The 19,478-nt window shown below is 34.7% G+C and overlaps 1 protein-coding gene across 1 annotated transcript in view; it reads right to left on the reverse strand.

The window, feature by feature from the left end:
• Window positions 1–19,478, reverse strand: part of LOC111044942 (agrin) — a 118,903-nt gene that overhangs the window by 30,666 nt on the left and 68,759 nt on the right. Inside the window, exons 5-8 of the mRNA XM_022330216.2 lie at window positions 16,477–16,620; window positions 15,025–15,198; window positions 6,242–6,529; window positions 2,399–2,575 (exon numbers count right to left, since the gene is read on the reverse strand). Coding sequence (XP_022185908.1) covers window positions 2,399–2,575; window positions 6,242–6,529; window positions 15,025–15,198; window positions 16,477–16,620 — 783 coding nt within the window. The remainder of the gene's footprint in view (window positions 1–2,398; window positions 2,576–6,241; window positions 6,530–15,024; window positions 15,199–16,476; window positions 16,621–19,478) is intronic.

The following is a 19,478-nucleotide window of genomic DNA, read 5'->3' on the forward strand; positions in this document are numbered from 1 at the left end:
ACCCCAATATAAGCTAAAATTAGCTTCATGGGGTAGCCACAAAATCTTAATAATAATAGGAGATCTAAATTAATTCTTTCAGTTCGTACAGTTATCATTATTATTGTTATTATTATATTATGGAGATCTAAATAGATTCTCACGACATAATTATGTGATAAAATATAAGATGTTATTATTTTATGATCTATCATGAACATTGTAAACTATCATATTATGTAATGTGAGAAAAAATTGAATAAAAAAAAATATTATTGTTATTTCATTCATCACATGACAAGTGAGTGTTTATTGCAGTCAAAGTCGGCCTTTGGCAAGACTTTGGTGCATTACTTAACTGAAATGTTCAAAAATGATCTCACAATGGATGCTGTGCTGAGAACAACTGCTTTTTCCATGGCATATTTTGCACTTTTCGATATTCCCATCTGACAAAGATTCGCTGACACTTTTCTTGTTACAACTCCAACCGTGGAGATAATGACAGGAACAATTGTGACCTTTTCTTGCATCCAGACATCCTTGATCTCAGCAACCAAGGGAAGGTACTTGGAGACCTTTTCATTATAATACTGGTCCAAGTTGTGGCAGCATGGTATGCCAACATCTATTAGTGTTGTTTCCTTGGCTACCTTATCCATGAGGATGATATCTGGCCTATTATGAGCAACTGTTCTGTCTGTCAGCAGATTTTTATTATTATTATTATTATTATTATTATTCTCTTTTTCACGCAGTTGCGGATAGCTTATGCGAAGAGGGGCAAAATTTATGCAACCTCTTGGCATTATTTTCTATTATTGATAAAGTATTCTACCAAGTATGTTGGAGCGTTTGGCATACTATGCGAGCTGTATCAAGCAGAACAGACTTCTGCATTTTCCCTACCAGAGTTTCTGAGACATCAATAACCTTACAGCTCTCCACTGTTGAATTAAGAATCAGACCATTCACAGATATTACGATTGGGATTATTCTAACATTCTTGAGCCCATACATATCTTTGAGCTCAAATGCTAGCTCTTGATACTTCCTCAATTTCTCACCTCTTGTTCTTTGACAATTTTCATCTGCTAGTATGGCTACATCAATTAGGCCTATCAAGGCTTCTTTTTGATTCATGTTCAACAAATTATTATTAAATTATTATTATTATTATTATTATTATTATTATTATTATTATATATTATTATTATTGATGTACAAACAAAAAGAAAGAATAAATAAACAGTAGACATACCACACTGATATTGCATGTATTTCTACAGTAAACAAAATTGAGCCTCTCAAGCGGCTCGCACAGTTGAGCAGCAAGCAACAAGGAATTTAAGTGACCGACTATATTTTTCGCACCTGCGAATTGTTCTCACCTGCGAAAGCAGGAGTTGTTTTTTCATGTATCAATGGAGTTGCTTCGCATGTGTGGTCATAGTCTGCTTACACACTAGCGCAACAAGCAATCAATAAGACGCAACTAGCAACTTCTGTATGTGATTTTCCATTCATTCGCACACTAGAACAAGATCGATGAGATCGATGTCATCTGTGTAAATAAAGCAGACATGTTGTGTTTCTCGCAGTGGTGCCATTTGTGGGGGGGGGGGTGGTCAGCGGGGATTTGGCGTCATCTCAAAACTCCCAGCACATTATATGTAGACCTCAGCTAAGTCTGTGTAACAATTTTGAACATTTTTTGTGAATTAGTTCTTGATAAAACCGCGAAAACGCTTAAAAAACGCAGATTTTTGGCGTATCTTTGTATTTTTTCCTTAGTGTGCTTCTTAGAAGGTCAACTGTACATATCTGCCAAATTCCAACGAATTGATCCAGTAGATTTTTTGAACTGGTAATTATGAATCAGTGAGGGAGTAATCCCTGTCATGTCATGTCATGTAATGTCATGTATGACAAAGTTAATGAATTAGTGTCATTTCGCTTTTATCGATTGTTATCGACACAGTTTTGGTGTAGAGTGTAAAATTTTCAGTTTAATAACAGTAGATCAATTGACAAATTAATTTGGAGTAAATGTTTAGTACACAATTTTCGACTTTCCAGCTTTGTTAGTACTGGTTAGGACTTGGATGGTGAACATATCAAATCTATCCCTACCTCTTGTGCCCAAGGAATGAGTGTGGTTTAACAGTTGATTTTTTAAATTCTCTGCTTATATGCTTACTTATATTTTCTAAACAATTCGTTCCACCCACATGACTAATCGTCCAATATGGACGATAAAGACTTCCAAACACTTCCTTCTTCCTTCTATATCACTTTGTTTTCTGGACTATTAGTACCTGCAGATTTGATTTGAATTGAGGATGAACAAGATAGCAACTAGAATAAGCGCAATATACTATTATTGGATTGAGATAATGTAGATATTAAGGGAACTGACCCGCAGTTATCACGTTTCATCTCACATTGATTCCTGTAGAAATTGTTGTCTGATCCACATACAAATTCCCTGTTGTCTTCACACTGCTGGTTGCAGGCTGCGGTGGTTGGGCAGTGGTGGAGGGGTACCGCAACCACCCATTGACCACACGTCTTCTGCTTCAGTTCACAATAAGATCTGAAACAATCAATACTCATCATTAAACCAGAATCCAAAGTTGAATGTTGTAAACCACCCAAAATTTATACTATTCAAAAATTATTTGCCAGCCCGGGAATCAACCCAGTACCTCCCAATTACTTAAACCAATTACACGAAATCGACAGTCTCTGAATAGCAGCGCTCATTTTAAACAATTATGAGCTAGACAGTGATTGGACTAGTACGTGGGGAATAAGATACCAGGAATAAGGGGGGGGGATAAGATAAGCAGGAAACTACAGATAACACTTAAGAGTTAGTCAATTCTGTTACATTCTACCACTCAATAACAAAGAAGTTTTAAGTACAATGAAGTACGTTGTTCTTTACTCCGTGTTTTTCCCAACTATTATGATAAAGAAAATCAATAGCCTATATATAGCTCATATTGCTCTATTTGATTATAGTTTATTCAGTTTCATGCATGTGGTCGAAAATCCGCCCCTCAAAAATCAAAATTCAATATTGTGAACTAGCAGGTAACCCGTGCTTTGCACCGGGGAAAAATTTATTGTAAAATGCATCGCCTTATGACCAGGAAACATAAAAAAATGGAATGATAATTTACTATTTTGTCAAAATTACTTTGAAGATCTTCATAAGAGTTGGAGGTTCTCTGAAAAAAGTAGTTACATTGGTCACAAACCCGCAACTTATCATTCATGAGTCACGCGTGCTATCAATAATTAAACCACGAATCCACTTTGTGAAGGGTCTGTTTGGTTGGGCATAGTATCACAAATTGAATATATTAGTTCTAATCATTAAATTGAAATCAATTGTTTGATAAAAATGTGAATTAACCTTTATCAATTCACATTAGATTCAGAATCTCTATGCATAATAAATGTCATGTTAATCAGTTCAGTAGTTTGGGTGAGGATGCGTCAAACATGTATTTCCTATCCCGAACATGTATGTTTCATTAAAATATTCTATATATCAGGTTAGTTCATAAGGAATAATCGTGTATCTCCTATCCCGTACATGTATAAGCCAATACCTCCCTCTATAATAGAAGATATTAGAATAATAGAAGGTATTATATAAGATAGATAAACAGATTAATGGAAATGAAAATAAAAATCAGAACTGGAATCTTGGAGAGCTGGAATTAGCCTATAATCATCCTCAGTAAATGAAGAATCTCAATTCGAAATTTGGAATTAATTAGTTCAGTAGTTTCAGTACAATCCAGACTGCTTGTAAAAGTTACCTTGAAAAGTTGAGAGTATCTCAGAATAATATAATTCGCATAATGTGCAACAGTACTAGAAGAGAGAGATATTTTGCATTATATTCCTCCATAGGATCATTCATTACCTCTACAACATATTTTCGTATTAAAAAGTTTTGAAGCTATTCTATGTCAGAGCTGATACAGTGAATCATTTTATAATACAAGAAAAATCACAGAAAAATGTTTCATTTACCAAAAGTCAATAAATAAATTTTCTAGCAATCGTTGCAATATGTTGATCCAAAATACTTCGATCACATACCATACGGAATTGAATATGAATTCATCTGAAATATTACTTTTTTATTTTGAGAGCTTGGCTAATGTCTTCCCAAGAGTTAGTTTTTCTTGATGCCATACTGGAAGTATGAAGATAATCTTGTGAAAGAAAATATAGTCTTATGAAGAAAGAAGTATTAATTGAACGAGCGTCAGCGAGTTCTAACTTTTGTCTTACTCAAGGCCAAAGTCGTTGTCCGTCTGTTCGACAATAACTCAAGAAATCATTGATTAAACAACTTCAAATTTTCAACACATATTATTCTAAACTTTTTACAGATCAAGTTCGATGGACAACAAAATCTATCCACTTCTTCGTCCTTTTTCAGACAAGAAAAGGATAAACTCTCAATACATTATAGCTCTATTGTATTTTGTGTGTGTGCTATAGATAGAGGCAATAATCAATCAATATTTTAATAGAACAGCTCTGATAGAATATCAGCGGAATTCTTGAAAAGTATTATGGAAGATTTTATTATTTCATTTTTTTACAAGTTGACCACGAATACTGGTTAGTGTAGTAAACTTAGTTTCTGTTTTTTAATGAATGAATATTTTCTTCGCTGTGACAAAAAAATAACCAAATAGTACCATATTTCAGTTTTAACTGTATCACTAAATCTCAGAAAACACAAAGCGATTTTATAGGCGTCAAATTTATTTGATATCCAAAAACTATAAACTCAATGTGTTCCGAAGCTCAAGCCTGCAGTTTGAATAATGCCTGTCTTGAATTGGAGTGTGTCTTGACTCTACCAGCCGATTGTAGAACTTGAACAACGACCATTAAAGCCGCATTTTTTACATGTCAATGTCCGCGTCTGGAACAATGCAAATATTCTTCATATACAATTCAATGGGACTATTTCCACTCAGCCCGATCGAGCAAGTATGAATACCCCATTAGGACTCATGAGAAGAATATCTTCACTGAACCGGATATACAGAGTGTTTACGAACTGCCTAACAACACTCTAGGGCATTGTTCCTGGGCAAAAAACATAACTAAATATCATATTTAAATTGTCCGAAGTTTTCCAACAAGACAAAGCCACAAAAAAATGATGATAATTTTTAAAATTCATAAAACAAAATGGCGACCATTAAAAATGTTGTTTTTCAAATACTTCCGAAACCGTTGGTTTTACAAGAAAAATACATTTTAGATACAATAAGATTGGACCAATATCAACTAGGATATGGCAGCTTTAGTGATAGAACACCAAGACCAAGAGGGTTATGTAACATTAATTATTGCTTGAAATAATCTAAAATAGCTTACAAATGACATGCAAAGCAGACGGAGACTATTGCATTGTTGTGGCAGACTTTAGCCGCATGCCTTGGCATACACTGCAACTAAACTCCAGTGGTGTGTTATGACTAGAACTGCCATATCTGAGTCCAATGTAAAAAAATCTGGTATCAATCGATAGGTAATTGAATTTACTAAAACAAGTTATTCTTGTATTTTTTTTAAACCAACGGTTTCTGAGTTATTTAAGAAACAACATTTTAAATAGCCGCCATTTTTTATGAATTTGAAAAATTATCATAATTTTTCTTTACCTTTGTTCAGTTGTGATAAATGATTGTGCAAAGTTCCAATTTCGTATGTTCAACCATTATTTGGAAAAAATAATTGAAAATTCCAAATGGCCGCTGTATGAGTAACTGAACACTTCCGGACAATTCAAATATGCTATTTAGATATGTTTCTCATCCAGGAAAAATGCCCTAGAGTATTGGTAAGGAGTTCGTGAACACTCTGTATGTGGGAATACACATAAAGCTCAATAAGGCTTCATTCTGCTGAACGTTAAAACTTCCAGATAACTGGTAAATCATAATAGGGGAATAATAGACCGAAACTGGATTCTCAATAATGCTCCAATAAATAGGTGGTTGCCCAAATTTGATCCATTCATTTCACTCAAAATATTCATTTTTATTGTTGGTACATAAATTATGAATAATTATTATATTTTTATGTTTTTTTTATTGTAACTGGGCATCTGCCGAAAAACCTTCGGGTTTGGCAGGACCCTCAATTGATTGTAGTGCAAATAAAAATTTTGATTTAAGGAAAATTATAATATTATTGATAAATGATCCCATACCGATAGACATTTCCATCGGATCCACAGACGGGTTGCATCTCCTCCTGGTTGCAGGATTGTGGACAAGTGTCAGGGTCAGTGAGTGAAGCACATTTGCCCAGGTGAGCCAACTGCACATTCTTCAAGCAGGTAGCAACCTGCAGTTCACACATGGAATTGTAATTTCTTGCATCTGAGCCACAAACTGGATCGTATTGGTTCGTGTCGCATTTGATTTTAACACATTTGTCCAGCTTTGATTGGCAGTTTAACATGTCCACTGCGAACACTGATCGCTTCGAGTGTATCCTATCAACATAAAAAATTTAACATAAATGAAACGAACTTGTAACATTTCAACATGAACAACTCAAGTAGGTTACCGGTATCCCTAAAATACCATATAGAGTAATAAAAAATTCCTGCCCGGTGGCATGTACACCTAATGAGTTTATAACCATACAATTAACCAATGATTAAGTCCTCATTAGGTTTTCTCATTGGTTGTCGTGACATTCAATAGTCACATAGCTAAATTTAGTAGAAGTGAGTGCAACTGGGAGTCATTCTGTAGAACTAATCATTATTGTTAAAATTGAACATCGTCTTATAAACCATAATAATAATAACAACAATAATAATAATAATAATAATAATAATAGCTTTATTTACATTCTTGAAAGAACAAAAGCCTCTCTTATGAGGTATATATGTGGTTGGCAACAAATACAATTCCACATTAATTTAAAATATAAAATTTTTCACTTTTCAATTCAGAGTCTGTCAATAATTTTTGCCCATCTCCTCCTGTCTCTAGCTTCGGTCAGCCACAAATCTCCAACTCGTTGTGAAAGTTCATCCCTCCACCGGAGTGCTGGTCATCCCCTTCTTTTGGTCCTGTCCTGTAGTATCCATTCCATGCATGTCTTCGCCCATCTGTCAGCTTCCATCCTTGCCACGTGACTGCCCCATCTCCACTTGATTAGATGAGCTTCCCGTTGCAGATACTTCACATTGATCATTTTCAAAATTTCCGTGTTTCTAACTCTCTGTTGCAGTCGAAGCCCGAGTATACTTCTTGACATTTTTGTCTGAGTTGTCTCTAATATTTTGTCAAGTTCAGCTGTCAGTGTCCAAGTTTGAGCCCCATACAACAGTGATGGATAGACACATTTTCTGAGGGCTTTCGCTTTTAATTCATTCGAGAAGTCTCCTTTAAATATTTTCCTTAGGATCCAATAATTCTTCCATCTCTTGTTTATTCTCTGCTTTATCTCATTTCCTGTCCGATTCTCAAAAGATAGAAGTTGACCCAGGTACTCATATTCATCCACATAGCCTATCGACCCAGCAGTGACCTCAATCCTCTTCTTGCTAGAGTTGGTCATAACTCTTGTCTTATTTGCATTCAGATTCAAACCCATTCGTTCACTTACATCTATGAGTTCATTGAACATTTCTCTCATCTTTTCAGCATTTTTTCCAATCAACATATCGTCATCTGTGAATCTTAGGTTTGACAGCTGATATCCATTCATGCATAATGCTCTGTTTTCCTAACTCAGTCTTCTAAAAACATATTCCAAACAGCAATTAAAAATAAATGGTGAGAGTGGGCACCCCTGTTTTAAACCAGTGGCTTCCCACCTTGATGATCCTTCCTTTTCACTCAAGCTTGATATAGACCTTGTTATTTGTGTACAAACTTCTCAATATCTTAATATAGCCAGTCTTTATGCCCGATTCTCTCAATGCCTTCCACATTTGACCGTGGTTGGTACTATCAAATGCTTTATGAAAGTCCACAAATCCAAGGTATAAGGGAATCTTAAACTCTATGCTTTTTTCGATGAGTTGATTGGCGGCTTGTAATTGGTCAGCTGTCGAGTATCCAGGTCTATCTGTTCTGTTCTAAATCCAGCCTGTTCTGTGGGATGATTTTCGTAGATCTTGCTTATTACTCGGTTTTTTATTACTGATGCGAATATTTTGTAGATGGTTGATGTCAAAGTAATAGGCCTGTAGTTTCTTATATCTGTACAACAACCTTTTTCGAACAGAATTATAATTTTACTTCTCCTCCAATCTGTAGGCACTGTCCCCTCCACTATAATTTTATTGAAGAGTAGTTTCAATGGTCGAAGTAGCACATCGATTGCGGAAATTATAACTTCATTTGTAATACCGTAATCTCCTGGAGCTTTGTTCTTTTTCAAGCGTTTAATAGTATGTCTTATTTCTTCTTGTAATATATTTGGTACTTGATGATCTGCTATATGCTCTGTGACGTTTTTTTTCCTCCTCTTGTCCTTCGTCATTTCTCTTTTCATATAGCTCCTCATAGAATGCTGATACCTGTTCTACTATTCCCCATCTATCCGATATTGTTCCTTCTTCTGTTTCTAGTTTTGGGATCCACCTCTTCTTTACGGTACTTATGAGCTTCTGAACACTTTTAGTCGATTCTGTAGAATTCATTATTGTGCTTATGATACGTTCCTCATAATTCTTGATTTCGTTTCTTATTCGTTTTCTTACTTCCTTCCTAAGCTGTTGATGTTCATCTTTTTGTTCTACTGTCTTGTTAATGATTCTATTCAACTGCTCTCTCTCTTCTATCATTCGTTTTGTTTCTTCTGATAGTTTACTACTTATTCGTCTTTGTCCTGTGCCCTGTTGGTTCACTCTGTTTGTTTTCCTTGCTGCCTCTCCAATGGATTTAACAATTCCTTCGTAGATCTCTTCGATTGAGTTGCTATCCGAATTCTCCTATTGTTCAACTCCTGTTCCAGATTCCCGACAAACTCTTTTTCATTTAGTGAATTCGTCTTTATTTGTTTTTTCTTTATATAGAACCTCCTCTTTGGGAGAAGTATTTTTGCCATAAGGAGTCTATGATCAGAATCAAACTTCAGCCCACTGAGCACTTTCAACTCTCTTACAAAATTATTAGAGTTCTCTACTATGAAAAAATTGATTTCATGTACATTTACAATGGGTGACTGCCATGTCCATTTGTCTACCAGTTCACCCTCGAAGAAGGTATTCATTATTTTCAAATTATTGCATGAAGCAAACTCCAGGAGCTTATCTTCTCTCTCGTTTCTGACTCCAACTCTGTAAGGCCCGAGTGCTCTACTCTCACCCTCGCTTCTCCTTCCTATTCTGGCGTTGATATCACCAATTACGATGAGTTTCTCTCCCACTCTCTTCAGTTGCATCAGTCACACGAGTGTGTCATAGAAAAGATCCAAATCCTCCTCTTTGCTGTCCGATGTTGGAGCATGAACTTGTATTATAAGAAGCTTTACATTGCCTTTTTCCAGTCTTGGAAGAGCCAGTCTATCATTTACACCACGGAATTCTGTGACCTCATTTTTAATTCGATGGTTGATGATGAAGCCCATTCCTCTATGTCCATGAGTGGCCGCTGAATGACATAAAAGATGACCGCTATTTCTTTCTACTATGATCTCGTAACTTCTTCGTACTGTCAATCCTAAAATGTCCCACTCATGCTCTGCTAAGGCTTCTTCGAGCTCTTTCATTCTACCCTCACCGCAAACGGATCTCACATTCAAATTGATTTTATACATTTTTTCTTATTCCGATTAAATTTTTCCGAGAATTCTGATATGTCTCCTGCTATGGCTCCTCTCCAATCCTCTCTTCGTGTAGTTCTCCAATTCTTTCTTCTTGAAGCTCTCCTATTCTCTCTTCCTCTGCATATGCACTTTGCTCCCCTCGCTGTACACTGCGATGGTCTGTTCCAGTAGTCTTTTGCACTCCTTTTGTTACAAATCTATCTAAACTATCTTGTCCTGCTGCTCTCTTTCCCTTTTTTATCGGCTGTTTGCTTTGGATGTTGTTATCTTCCTGGTTCCTTGGGGATTTCTCTTCACTCCTGCATCTCTTTGAACTAGTTCCTCCTCGATTATCAAGCTCCTCCAGAGATAAGAGTTGACTGTCAACTTTCAATTTATTGCCCATCATTAATACCTTTTTCCCTTCTTTTTTTCAGCCTTATAAGATGTGGAAACAGCTGTTTTCTTGTTTCTCGAACCTCTCTGGTTAGATCCTCTCTTATTCTTATGTGTTCGAATTTCTTATGAGCTTTCTTGTAGGGCACGTTTCATCCTCAAGATAAGATTTCGAATGACTAGTGAGTTCATTCTTACAACCACTGGTGATTTATCCTTTTTCTTATTTGTCTTCCATATGTCTCTGGTATATATCTCGGTTTTTGGTACAAGGTATTTCATCTACGGTATATCTCTATCTATCTATCGATGCCTTTATCGATGCCTTTATCTATCACTCACATTGTCTTTGTTATCAAAACAAAATTCAGAAATGAAAACTCAAAAAATTTAATGAATGATTGAGACCATTTGCTATTTGCTATTTGCTATTGAGACCATTGGTGTTTGCTAGAACCAATTTGTCAGTGATTATTCATTCAAGATGACTGTATCTTAATGAATGATTGTTCGTACAATCATGGCTCTAGCCCAATCTTTAAATATCAATTAGAATGAAATTATACGACAGAAATATGTATCTCATTAACTTGGCTAATATGTTGTCATAATACAGTAGTGTTCTTCTTGAAGCTTCCTTAGGATACTGTAGTGAATTTGAATCTCGCTCCATCAGTCGGGGAACGTAATGTGGGCTGCTAGTGAGAGCGAAATGGCATCACTCGTGATGACGTCAAGGACGTTCACTTTGTTACGTTCACTCTATGAGTGCCCAAACACATACTGACCGCTGGGCGCAAGTTGCAGATTCCCGATTATTTAATATTGAAGGTTATGACAGTTTCCATGCTGGTAGTGATTTTACTGCAGCATCAGGTATAATGGTTTATGTTTCAGTGGAGAGTGGCCTTCGATGCTCTAAAATTGATTGTATAATAATTATTGATGGATCTGACTCTATTTTCTTAGAGTGTGAAATTTTGAATTATAAATTGAGTATTTTGTGCTTATATATGGATGGCATGGAGTTGAGAGCAGTCAATTCTTGAGTAGCCTTGTTACTTTCTTGGAGCAACTTCGTGACTCGGATTCTTTGATAATAGGCGACCTCAATATCAATATAAATGATATGAATAATAGTAATACGCTTTAGTATCTGGAAATTATTTGTAGTAATGGATATAGATCGCTTATTGATCGCTTATTAAGTCACCAGAGTGACTTCGTCAAGCTCAACATGCATAGATCATATCTTCTTCAGGTCAATAAAACATAATCATAAGTTTATTAGTTATGTTATTGATACTCAGCTAACTGATCACCGAGCTGTGTCGATTGCTATCTCAGAGTCAAGTGTTCATAAAAATACCTTAGTTTATTTTAAAAAAGATAGAATTGATTATGATAAATTAATATCATTGTTGATGCAACAACCTTTGGGTTTGGTGTACTCACAATAAAACAGTTGTACATTAAAAATATTATTCTTTATATGAATAGATATTAAGATAACTTCCATCTACGAAGAACACACTACAGTTTAAGAGAAACATCTATAACGTTTCCAGCTGTTAGATCTAGACTGTTGGTTTGCGATAGACAACTCAGTTTCATAGCCAATAGATTGGTTACCTACATTCCAACTTAATTCATTCAAAGTAGAATAACAAAAAAGTTGATCAAAGAAGTTGATGAATGGATAATATCCAATCCGTCACTATTAAATATTTTCTAGGTGTGCATCAGTCTTTAACTTCTACCGTAAATTAATTACATAGTCTCCGAATCCATATTCCCTTCCTTCACATTTCTATTATGCATGGCACGTTACCCTCAGTAAATTATTATATTATCATATTCTCCATTGTCAATCAATAATAATTTTTTCATCAATGCATTTTCGTCGGTTTTTTTCATTTCATTCCTTTTTATTTTTTCTCTGTTTTTGGTCATTCCATCTCATTATTTCTCTTTTTTGAGCATTCTTTTCCATTATCTTCATTGAGCTTTATCATAATTACAAATAATAAAATATTCCTATTATTAAGATGCACTAGATAAGTTTATTTGCAACTTACCTGCGCTCAGGCTTATATGCCTTAGCAGGTTTTTTTCCTGTATTGTATTAAGTGTATTATTTTGTATACAATATTGCATAATAGGATGTTATTATTCAATTGTATTTTTGTCTTGAAAATGGAAAATAAATTTAATTTGATTTGATTTGATCAATTAAAATGTTTTATGATACTTGTATCCAAAACGGCGGCTGATTGATGTTTCAGTTTGTAAAGAAATGAGGGGTATATAACTAAAATATTTTTATTGTAAACACCCATTCTGCGATATATCATTATGAAGGCCTTTTCAAAACTATTAAGATGACATCAATAAAAATCGTCTATGATACTTTTATCCAAAATGGCGGCTGATTGAACTTTATCAATTATTTCTTTAAAAACTAAAACTTCTATCAGCCGCCATTTTGGATAAAAGCATAATAGAAGATTTTTATTGATGTCATCTTTCTTGTTTTGAAAAGGCCTTTGAAATTATGTACCATGCAATGGGTGTTTACATTTGAAATATTCGAGTTACAACTCCCAAGTCACCCCCTTAAGAGGGGTTGGAATTCAGTTGTCTGTCAAAAGGTTGAGTATTCGACCAATAACTTATCCTGAAAGTTACAGTATTATATCTACAACAGTATCTAACTTATTGGAGGGTTGAAGACTGTGATGTTTTGGAATGAAATTAAATTTTAATATAAATTATTGTTGTTTCTTCATCTTATTAAAGCAAAAATCTCGCTATTGGCCATCCATCTTATGTCAGACATTTATGATCACAAATCAAAATGAGCTTTCTTTTTACTTTCCTTGCCCTAATACCATAGGTAAGGAAAGTATTGCTTTCCGAATAAAATTAAGGTATCCCATTTTCTAAATTTCTATACGTTTCCAGGTCCCCTGAGTCCAAAAAAAAGGTTTTTGGGTATTGGTCTGGGTATTGCTGTCTTTAAAATGACAGCATCAATTGGATAACTGAGTTTGAAATTTAAAAAAAATGTATTTTTAAACCTTTTATTAACCTATAAAAAGATGAAATTTTTTCATTGAACACTTTCAAGTTTTAATTTTTACAAAAATGAAAATTACACTTCTGAAAGATGAATCAAGTAGTGAGCAACATAATAAAAAGAATATACTTTTTGAATACCGCCAAACATCTGGACTGAGAGAGCAATATTTCTTGATTAAGCATGCATAAATGACAGTAGGCTACTATGTAATTCAGGAATGTGAAAGAAGAGTAAACATTGAAACACTCAGTTGGAGAATGCTTATAACTGGTTGAAGGCGTATGGCAACCTCTTGCTTTCTTTTCAAAAAAATTACCTTTGGAAGAAAATTGCTGGCCAGTATACTATGGCAACATCTTGCTTTCTTCTCAAAAAAGTTATCTCCGAAAGAAAGTTGCTGGTCAGTATACTATCGCAAGCTTCTTGCTGTTTATGAAGCGGTACAGCATTTTTTCCACCTCTTAGAAGGACTTCCCTTCACTATCTGCACAGATAGCCTCTAGTCTATGCTAAAATTAGTGTATGCATTAGTTATAACCATTAGTCTCTAGTCTATGCTAAATTTAGTATACATGGATACTTATTGATGTGTATTGGCCCAAATACCTATTAATATCAATACATTTTTTTATTGATCTCTATTGATCATTTCCACTAGGGCTGTGGCTGTAGTAGGTAGGCTATGTTACTTTACAAGTTTGGGAAATTGGTGTTTACTGTATGCTAAAGTGAGTTAGTTCAAATTATCAGCATTAGTTTCAAATAACATCGATCCTTCCTATTTAATTACTGACAGTATGAAGTAGGTAGATCTTTCTATAGGCTGATTGTTAACTATCATTATCATTCGTAGGCTACTGCAACTATCAAGTATGATTGGAATTATTGGAGTGAAGTTAACACCTTTCCGAACAAGGCATTATCAATAATCAGTGTAGTCTACACCAGAAGAATTAAAACACATACCACATATAATATCACATTTCATCACTGATTCATAGGAACGATCTGGGGTCCAGTGGATAGAGTGCTTGCGTAGCAGCCTTGAGATTCCGGGTTCAAACCCACTTATCACCAAGAGTTTTTAACCAGATCAATCCCGAGTTATCGGATGGGCACGTTAAACTGCCAGTCCCAGCTGAAGTACGGTATGAAAGATGTAAGGCCCATTGACGGCTTGAATAATAATAATTATATTCAGGTGAGGTGGGACCGTGAAGTAAGGGACTCTCCACCAACGAAAGCCATACGAATTTACTTTCTTGATGGTTTCATGAGTATTACTTGGAGTCAATAACATAACAAATTGGAGTAAATATATGTTTCAGTGTTTCTCATGTTTTATGTTCCATTGTTCAGTTGGCTTTTAATGAACACATTCAAAACATATCAAGTTAGCAAAGTAATTTGCTCGCTATTCGTCAAAAATAATCTCTTTTGAAAATTAAAATGAATGTGTATGATTGAATGATTAGATCAAGAAAACATTCTCACAACAGTCTTTACTACAAATAATAATTAATTATTGTTTAGTTTCGAGTGACTTTTCACGTTTTCACATAAACATTACAAATTCAACATTTCTTGGACATTATTTTGGGATCAAAATATATTTTTTTTAAATTACCGGTGAAGTGATGAAACATAACCTTTCTTTTGAACCAATTATTTATTATAATTCGGGAAGGAAATACTTATAATAATAATAATAAAATAAAATGGATGTATGATTTTATACTTACCCACAGTTGAGCATCAACATATCGCATTCATTCCTGTAGAGATTGCCATCCGATCCACAGACCAACCTTGGCTTCTCGCGATCGCAGGACGTAGGACAAATTGCATTGTGTGCTCCTGCAGGGTTACGCTCCTGGCTCATACAGAATGCCATTGGAACTTCGAATACATGCTTTCTGTGAACATTGACAAAAGTAACTGTTGCAAGTTTTTATTTTAAACTGTTTCAATCTCTGGTAGCCTACTGTATTGATGCTCCCATATCTTGCCATATGTGAGGTTGATACACTATCTAGTAGCCTACATGTATCGTATCAAATAAATACTACTAGTGTTGAAGATGATTAAATATAAATACATTAGTACCTACTCCACATAGTGAGTGATTGTTCTTACTATTATTCAATTTACAGTAAATTATTCAATCTGGATATAGACTACTATGCTGTTATGAAAGTGTTCAGTTATATTAGTAAACTAGTAGTGTTTTGTTGATTTGAGTAGCTGCTCTTGATCAAAAGTTGAATTGACGAATATACAGTACATAATATCTAATAGCCTACATGAATCTAAAACAAGAATGAAAATGCTGGTATTCAGCATACCAGGAAACCTAAAGTGATTAGTATTCCAGAAGCAAAGATGGATCGATCGTTCTCAACTCTAAGGAAAGCAAATATTTCAAAAATAATGGCGTGTCAGTGGGAAGTGATCACATTTCCATGAAGAAAATCAACTGAGTATTCTACAATAGATTATGTGATTACTACTTAGCCTATATTCCATTGTGAAAATGTGGATTAACTCAATTTGTTGTGTTTCTCCTGGAATACATTCCACTGCTAAAGAGGAGTTTCAATAGCCTGTCGCCATGAGTGCTAGATTTGTGATGTTATAGAATTGTTTTTGATTCAAAAACTGAGTTTCGCTAGCTATGTATTTTTGCAAAGTTCCAATTCAAATATCAATTCCGAAATATGTATTTATCCATTAGTAATCCATTGGGAAACCCATGTTCTAGAGCAGGTGAAAAGAGCAGGTTCCAACAATAAAATAATATCAAAAAGAAATCAACAAGGAGAAAATGAATAATATTAAATACAAGTTCCAATCTATGAAGTTACATTTTTCAGTGAATAGCACATCACTGCTTCAAATAGAGCTATTCATGTTATGTAAAGGGTGTTCTTGGCCTAAATCGACATAGTTTTGGTTTGACGACGCTTGTGTCAATTGGGCGTCCGCTACGTGAATAGTCGTTATATCGGTAGGGTATAATACCGACGGCGTTGTAAAAAATCCTCAAAGTTTTGCAATAGTGTGTTGAATGAGACTGGAATCGAGTGTTTGTCTTCTCAAGCTAGAGAAAACAATTTGAATTAGAGTGTCATACCATGTTGAGGAAATGATATTATTTAATTGTGAGGAATTTAAATCAGCTCTGAATCACTCACCCACAATTTTTCGCTTTCATGCGACAGGCGTTGGAATATATGTTGCCATCAGATCCACATGTGGGTTTTGAAGCTCTAACACATGATTCTCTGCAATGTCTTGTTGTCTGACAGTGCTTCTTTGATGTCCTCACCACTCCCTGACTAGAGAAATGGAGCAATCATTCATAACAGAACAAAGATAATTTCTATAGGGGAGGGCTTGTTTTCACTCACTAAAGTTAAATTACAGCTAAATTTTGCACATCACATTATCTACATAAACCAAATGTTTTCAATTTTAATAAATTGTGAATCAAATAGATACATAAAGATATTTACAATAATCGTTCAAAAAGCTAAATTGTTGTTGGGTACTGTACTTGCTAACTCTCAAACTCCTCAACTGAAACCGTTTGCTAGAAGTTGATTTTCCCACGCTTGAAAAAATATCAAATACAGTACATGATTCAACGATAATAGTTATGTTAGCGTACTTATTGCTTACTATCAAAACTGCCTTATCAGAGCCTATGATTTTAAAACTTATTAAAAATATAAATGAGGAGCTAATTGAAGTATGAATGATATTGAATTCAGTGTGATAAAGGACCAATACTATTTTCCTTTTCACTTATCCAGCATGGAAAGGCTAAGATACATGTTAATTCACTATCTCTATTTTACATGAGAGTGTACATTCATTCTTATTCTATTTCTTCAAAAAACAATTCTTATCAAAAATATAAGTATCGGGAATATTACAGGGGAGGGGGATTTGAACACAGACTGCGACCTTAGAATTCTTTGGTTAGGGGGGCTCTAAATCACAAAATCAAGCTCAAAATGGTTATTGGGTGGGGGGAGAAAGGTCAGTGCCACGGTACTGATGGGGGCATAAGGAAAAAAATAACATCAGAAAAAGGATTAATACAGAGCATAATAAATAAATATTCTAGTTACTTGATTTCTAACTGCACAGCCACGTGTTTGTAAAGCCGCTATGTAGCCTTGTAGTTTCAGATAAAATAGTGTATGTAACTGGTATTGTATTATTCAATAATCTTTTCCTACAGTTACCTTGAAAAGTGACGATTCCTGCACTGATTACAGAACGAAAAGATTCACTTTTCCGCTCTAGTGCGGGAAAAATTTTTTCTGCACTCCAGATTTACAACATGGCAACACAAAATAGTTGGTGGGTTATATAGAGGATTAGTGCATGAAAACAAAAATTAAGTTGGTAACAATGACTGTGGTTAGATTTAGATAAGAATCATTTCAATGGCTACCCTACATTTATGATGAAATCCCTATCTAGAAATCCAAAACAAGAATAATGTTCATCTAAATCATAATTAAATAATCATCATTCACGAATTCTCATCATTTAATAATAAATAATGGTTCTTTTTCTACAGATACCCTGAAAAGTGACCATTTCTGCACTGATTGCAGGCCACAAAGAATCACTTTTCCGCACTAGTGCGCAAAGTGAGTACTTTGCATACTCCAGATTTGCAGCATGGCAACGCAAAATAGTTGGTGGGTTATATGGAGCACCAGTGCAGCAAAATCAAAATTAGGTTGGTAACAGTGACTGTGGTGCACGTTATAATAATATTAAGGACATCGTTCACAGCGACAGCCACTACCCACACAGCACACAGCCGCCACTTCATTCAAACACTACTACATTATTCAATTTGACAATAAATTAAGGTTTTTATTAATGATAAAATTACACACACAAACATTTGATGGATTTCAGGGAATTTTACCCATAATTACCCACTTTTCATATTCAATGGTAACTGTAGGAGAAATTTAATGTGAAATACGTGCGCAAAGTTCCTCTGCTGCACTCAAGAAACCATTCCGTTTCTTTCGGTGCAGCAAACTGTCACTTTGCGAACTAGTTGCACAAATAACTATTTCTATTGATAATTATTATTTCAACTGCAAGAAATGAGAAAAGTAGCAAATATACATTATAAAACTCGAATTTTGAGGTTAAATGATTACCATTTGATATTCATATAAATTAAAATAATAAAAAACATAACAATACTACAATAAATATTCTCTGTTGTCTATGTTATTTTTATAAATATTTTTCAGTTTACTTTGAGCATTTTTCTCGGTAATTTGAGCAAAAGTCTAAATTTCTGAATCGTGTTTCAGTAATTTTTAGCTGGATGAAACAAACTTAGGTACGATTCTTCCCGCTAGGTAGCGCGCTTGACGGTTCAGCCATCTTGTTGTGTTCAGCCATCTTGCAGCTCGGTTCAGCCAACAAGCTGTTGGCATGTATTTTGAATGTGAATTTTTTGTTCCATCTGTATTTTTTCTGATTCTTGGATGAATAAAAATGAGAACTTTGGCTGAGAATTTTCAACTTCAATTGGATTATTAATTTTTAAATGAATAAAGGTTGTTATTATAACAGCATCACACACACACACAAATATTTGATGGATTTCAGCCATCATTTTACCCATAGTTACCCACTTTTCATATTAAATGGTAACTGTAGGAAAAATTTAATGTGAAATATGTGCGCAAAGTTTCTCCCCTGCACTCAAAAAGCCATTCCGCCCGAGCCGTGCGTAAACGTTTCTTTCGGTGCAGCAAACTGTCACTTTGCACACTAGTTGCACAATTAACTATTTTGTCATAGTCATTCAATTTCAGCTGTTTTCTATACATGAAATCAATCCGGTAAACAGCTGCTTGCAGAACAAATAAACATATGATTCTCTCTACAGCATATTGTACTGTAATGAAACCATATATGTTTTCTTTACAGTCGAGTATGTTTCCTAGTTCCGAAATAGGAACAGCAAAACTGCTGCAATAAAACCACCTCCAGAGTTCCATGTGGAAGTGTTGTCAACTTCTACAAAATTCCTGATTCGCTATTTGTAAACTAGGTTATGTTCATAGAATGCATGTAGTAACTTCAGCACAAAAAGGTAATGTTTTCTATTCCTCAATTATTCTTCTTTAGATTATTATGACAA

This window comes from Nilaparvata lugens, chromosome X (assembly GCF_014356525.2).
Source record: "Nilaparvata lugens isolate BPH chromosome X, ASM1435652v1, whole genome shotgun sequence".
NCBI lineage: Eukaryota > Metazoa > Arthropoda > Insecta > Hemiptera > Delphacidae > Nilaparvata > Nilaparvata lugens.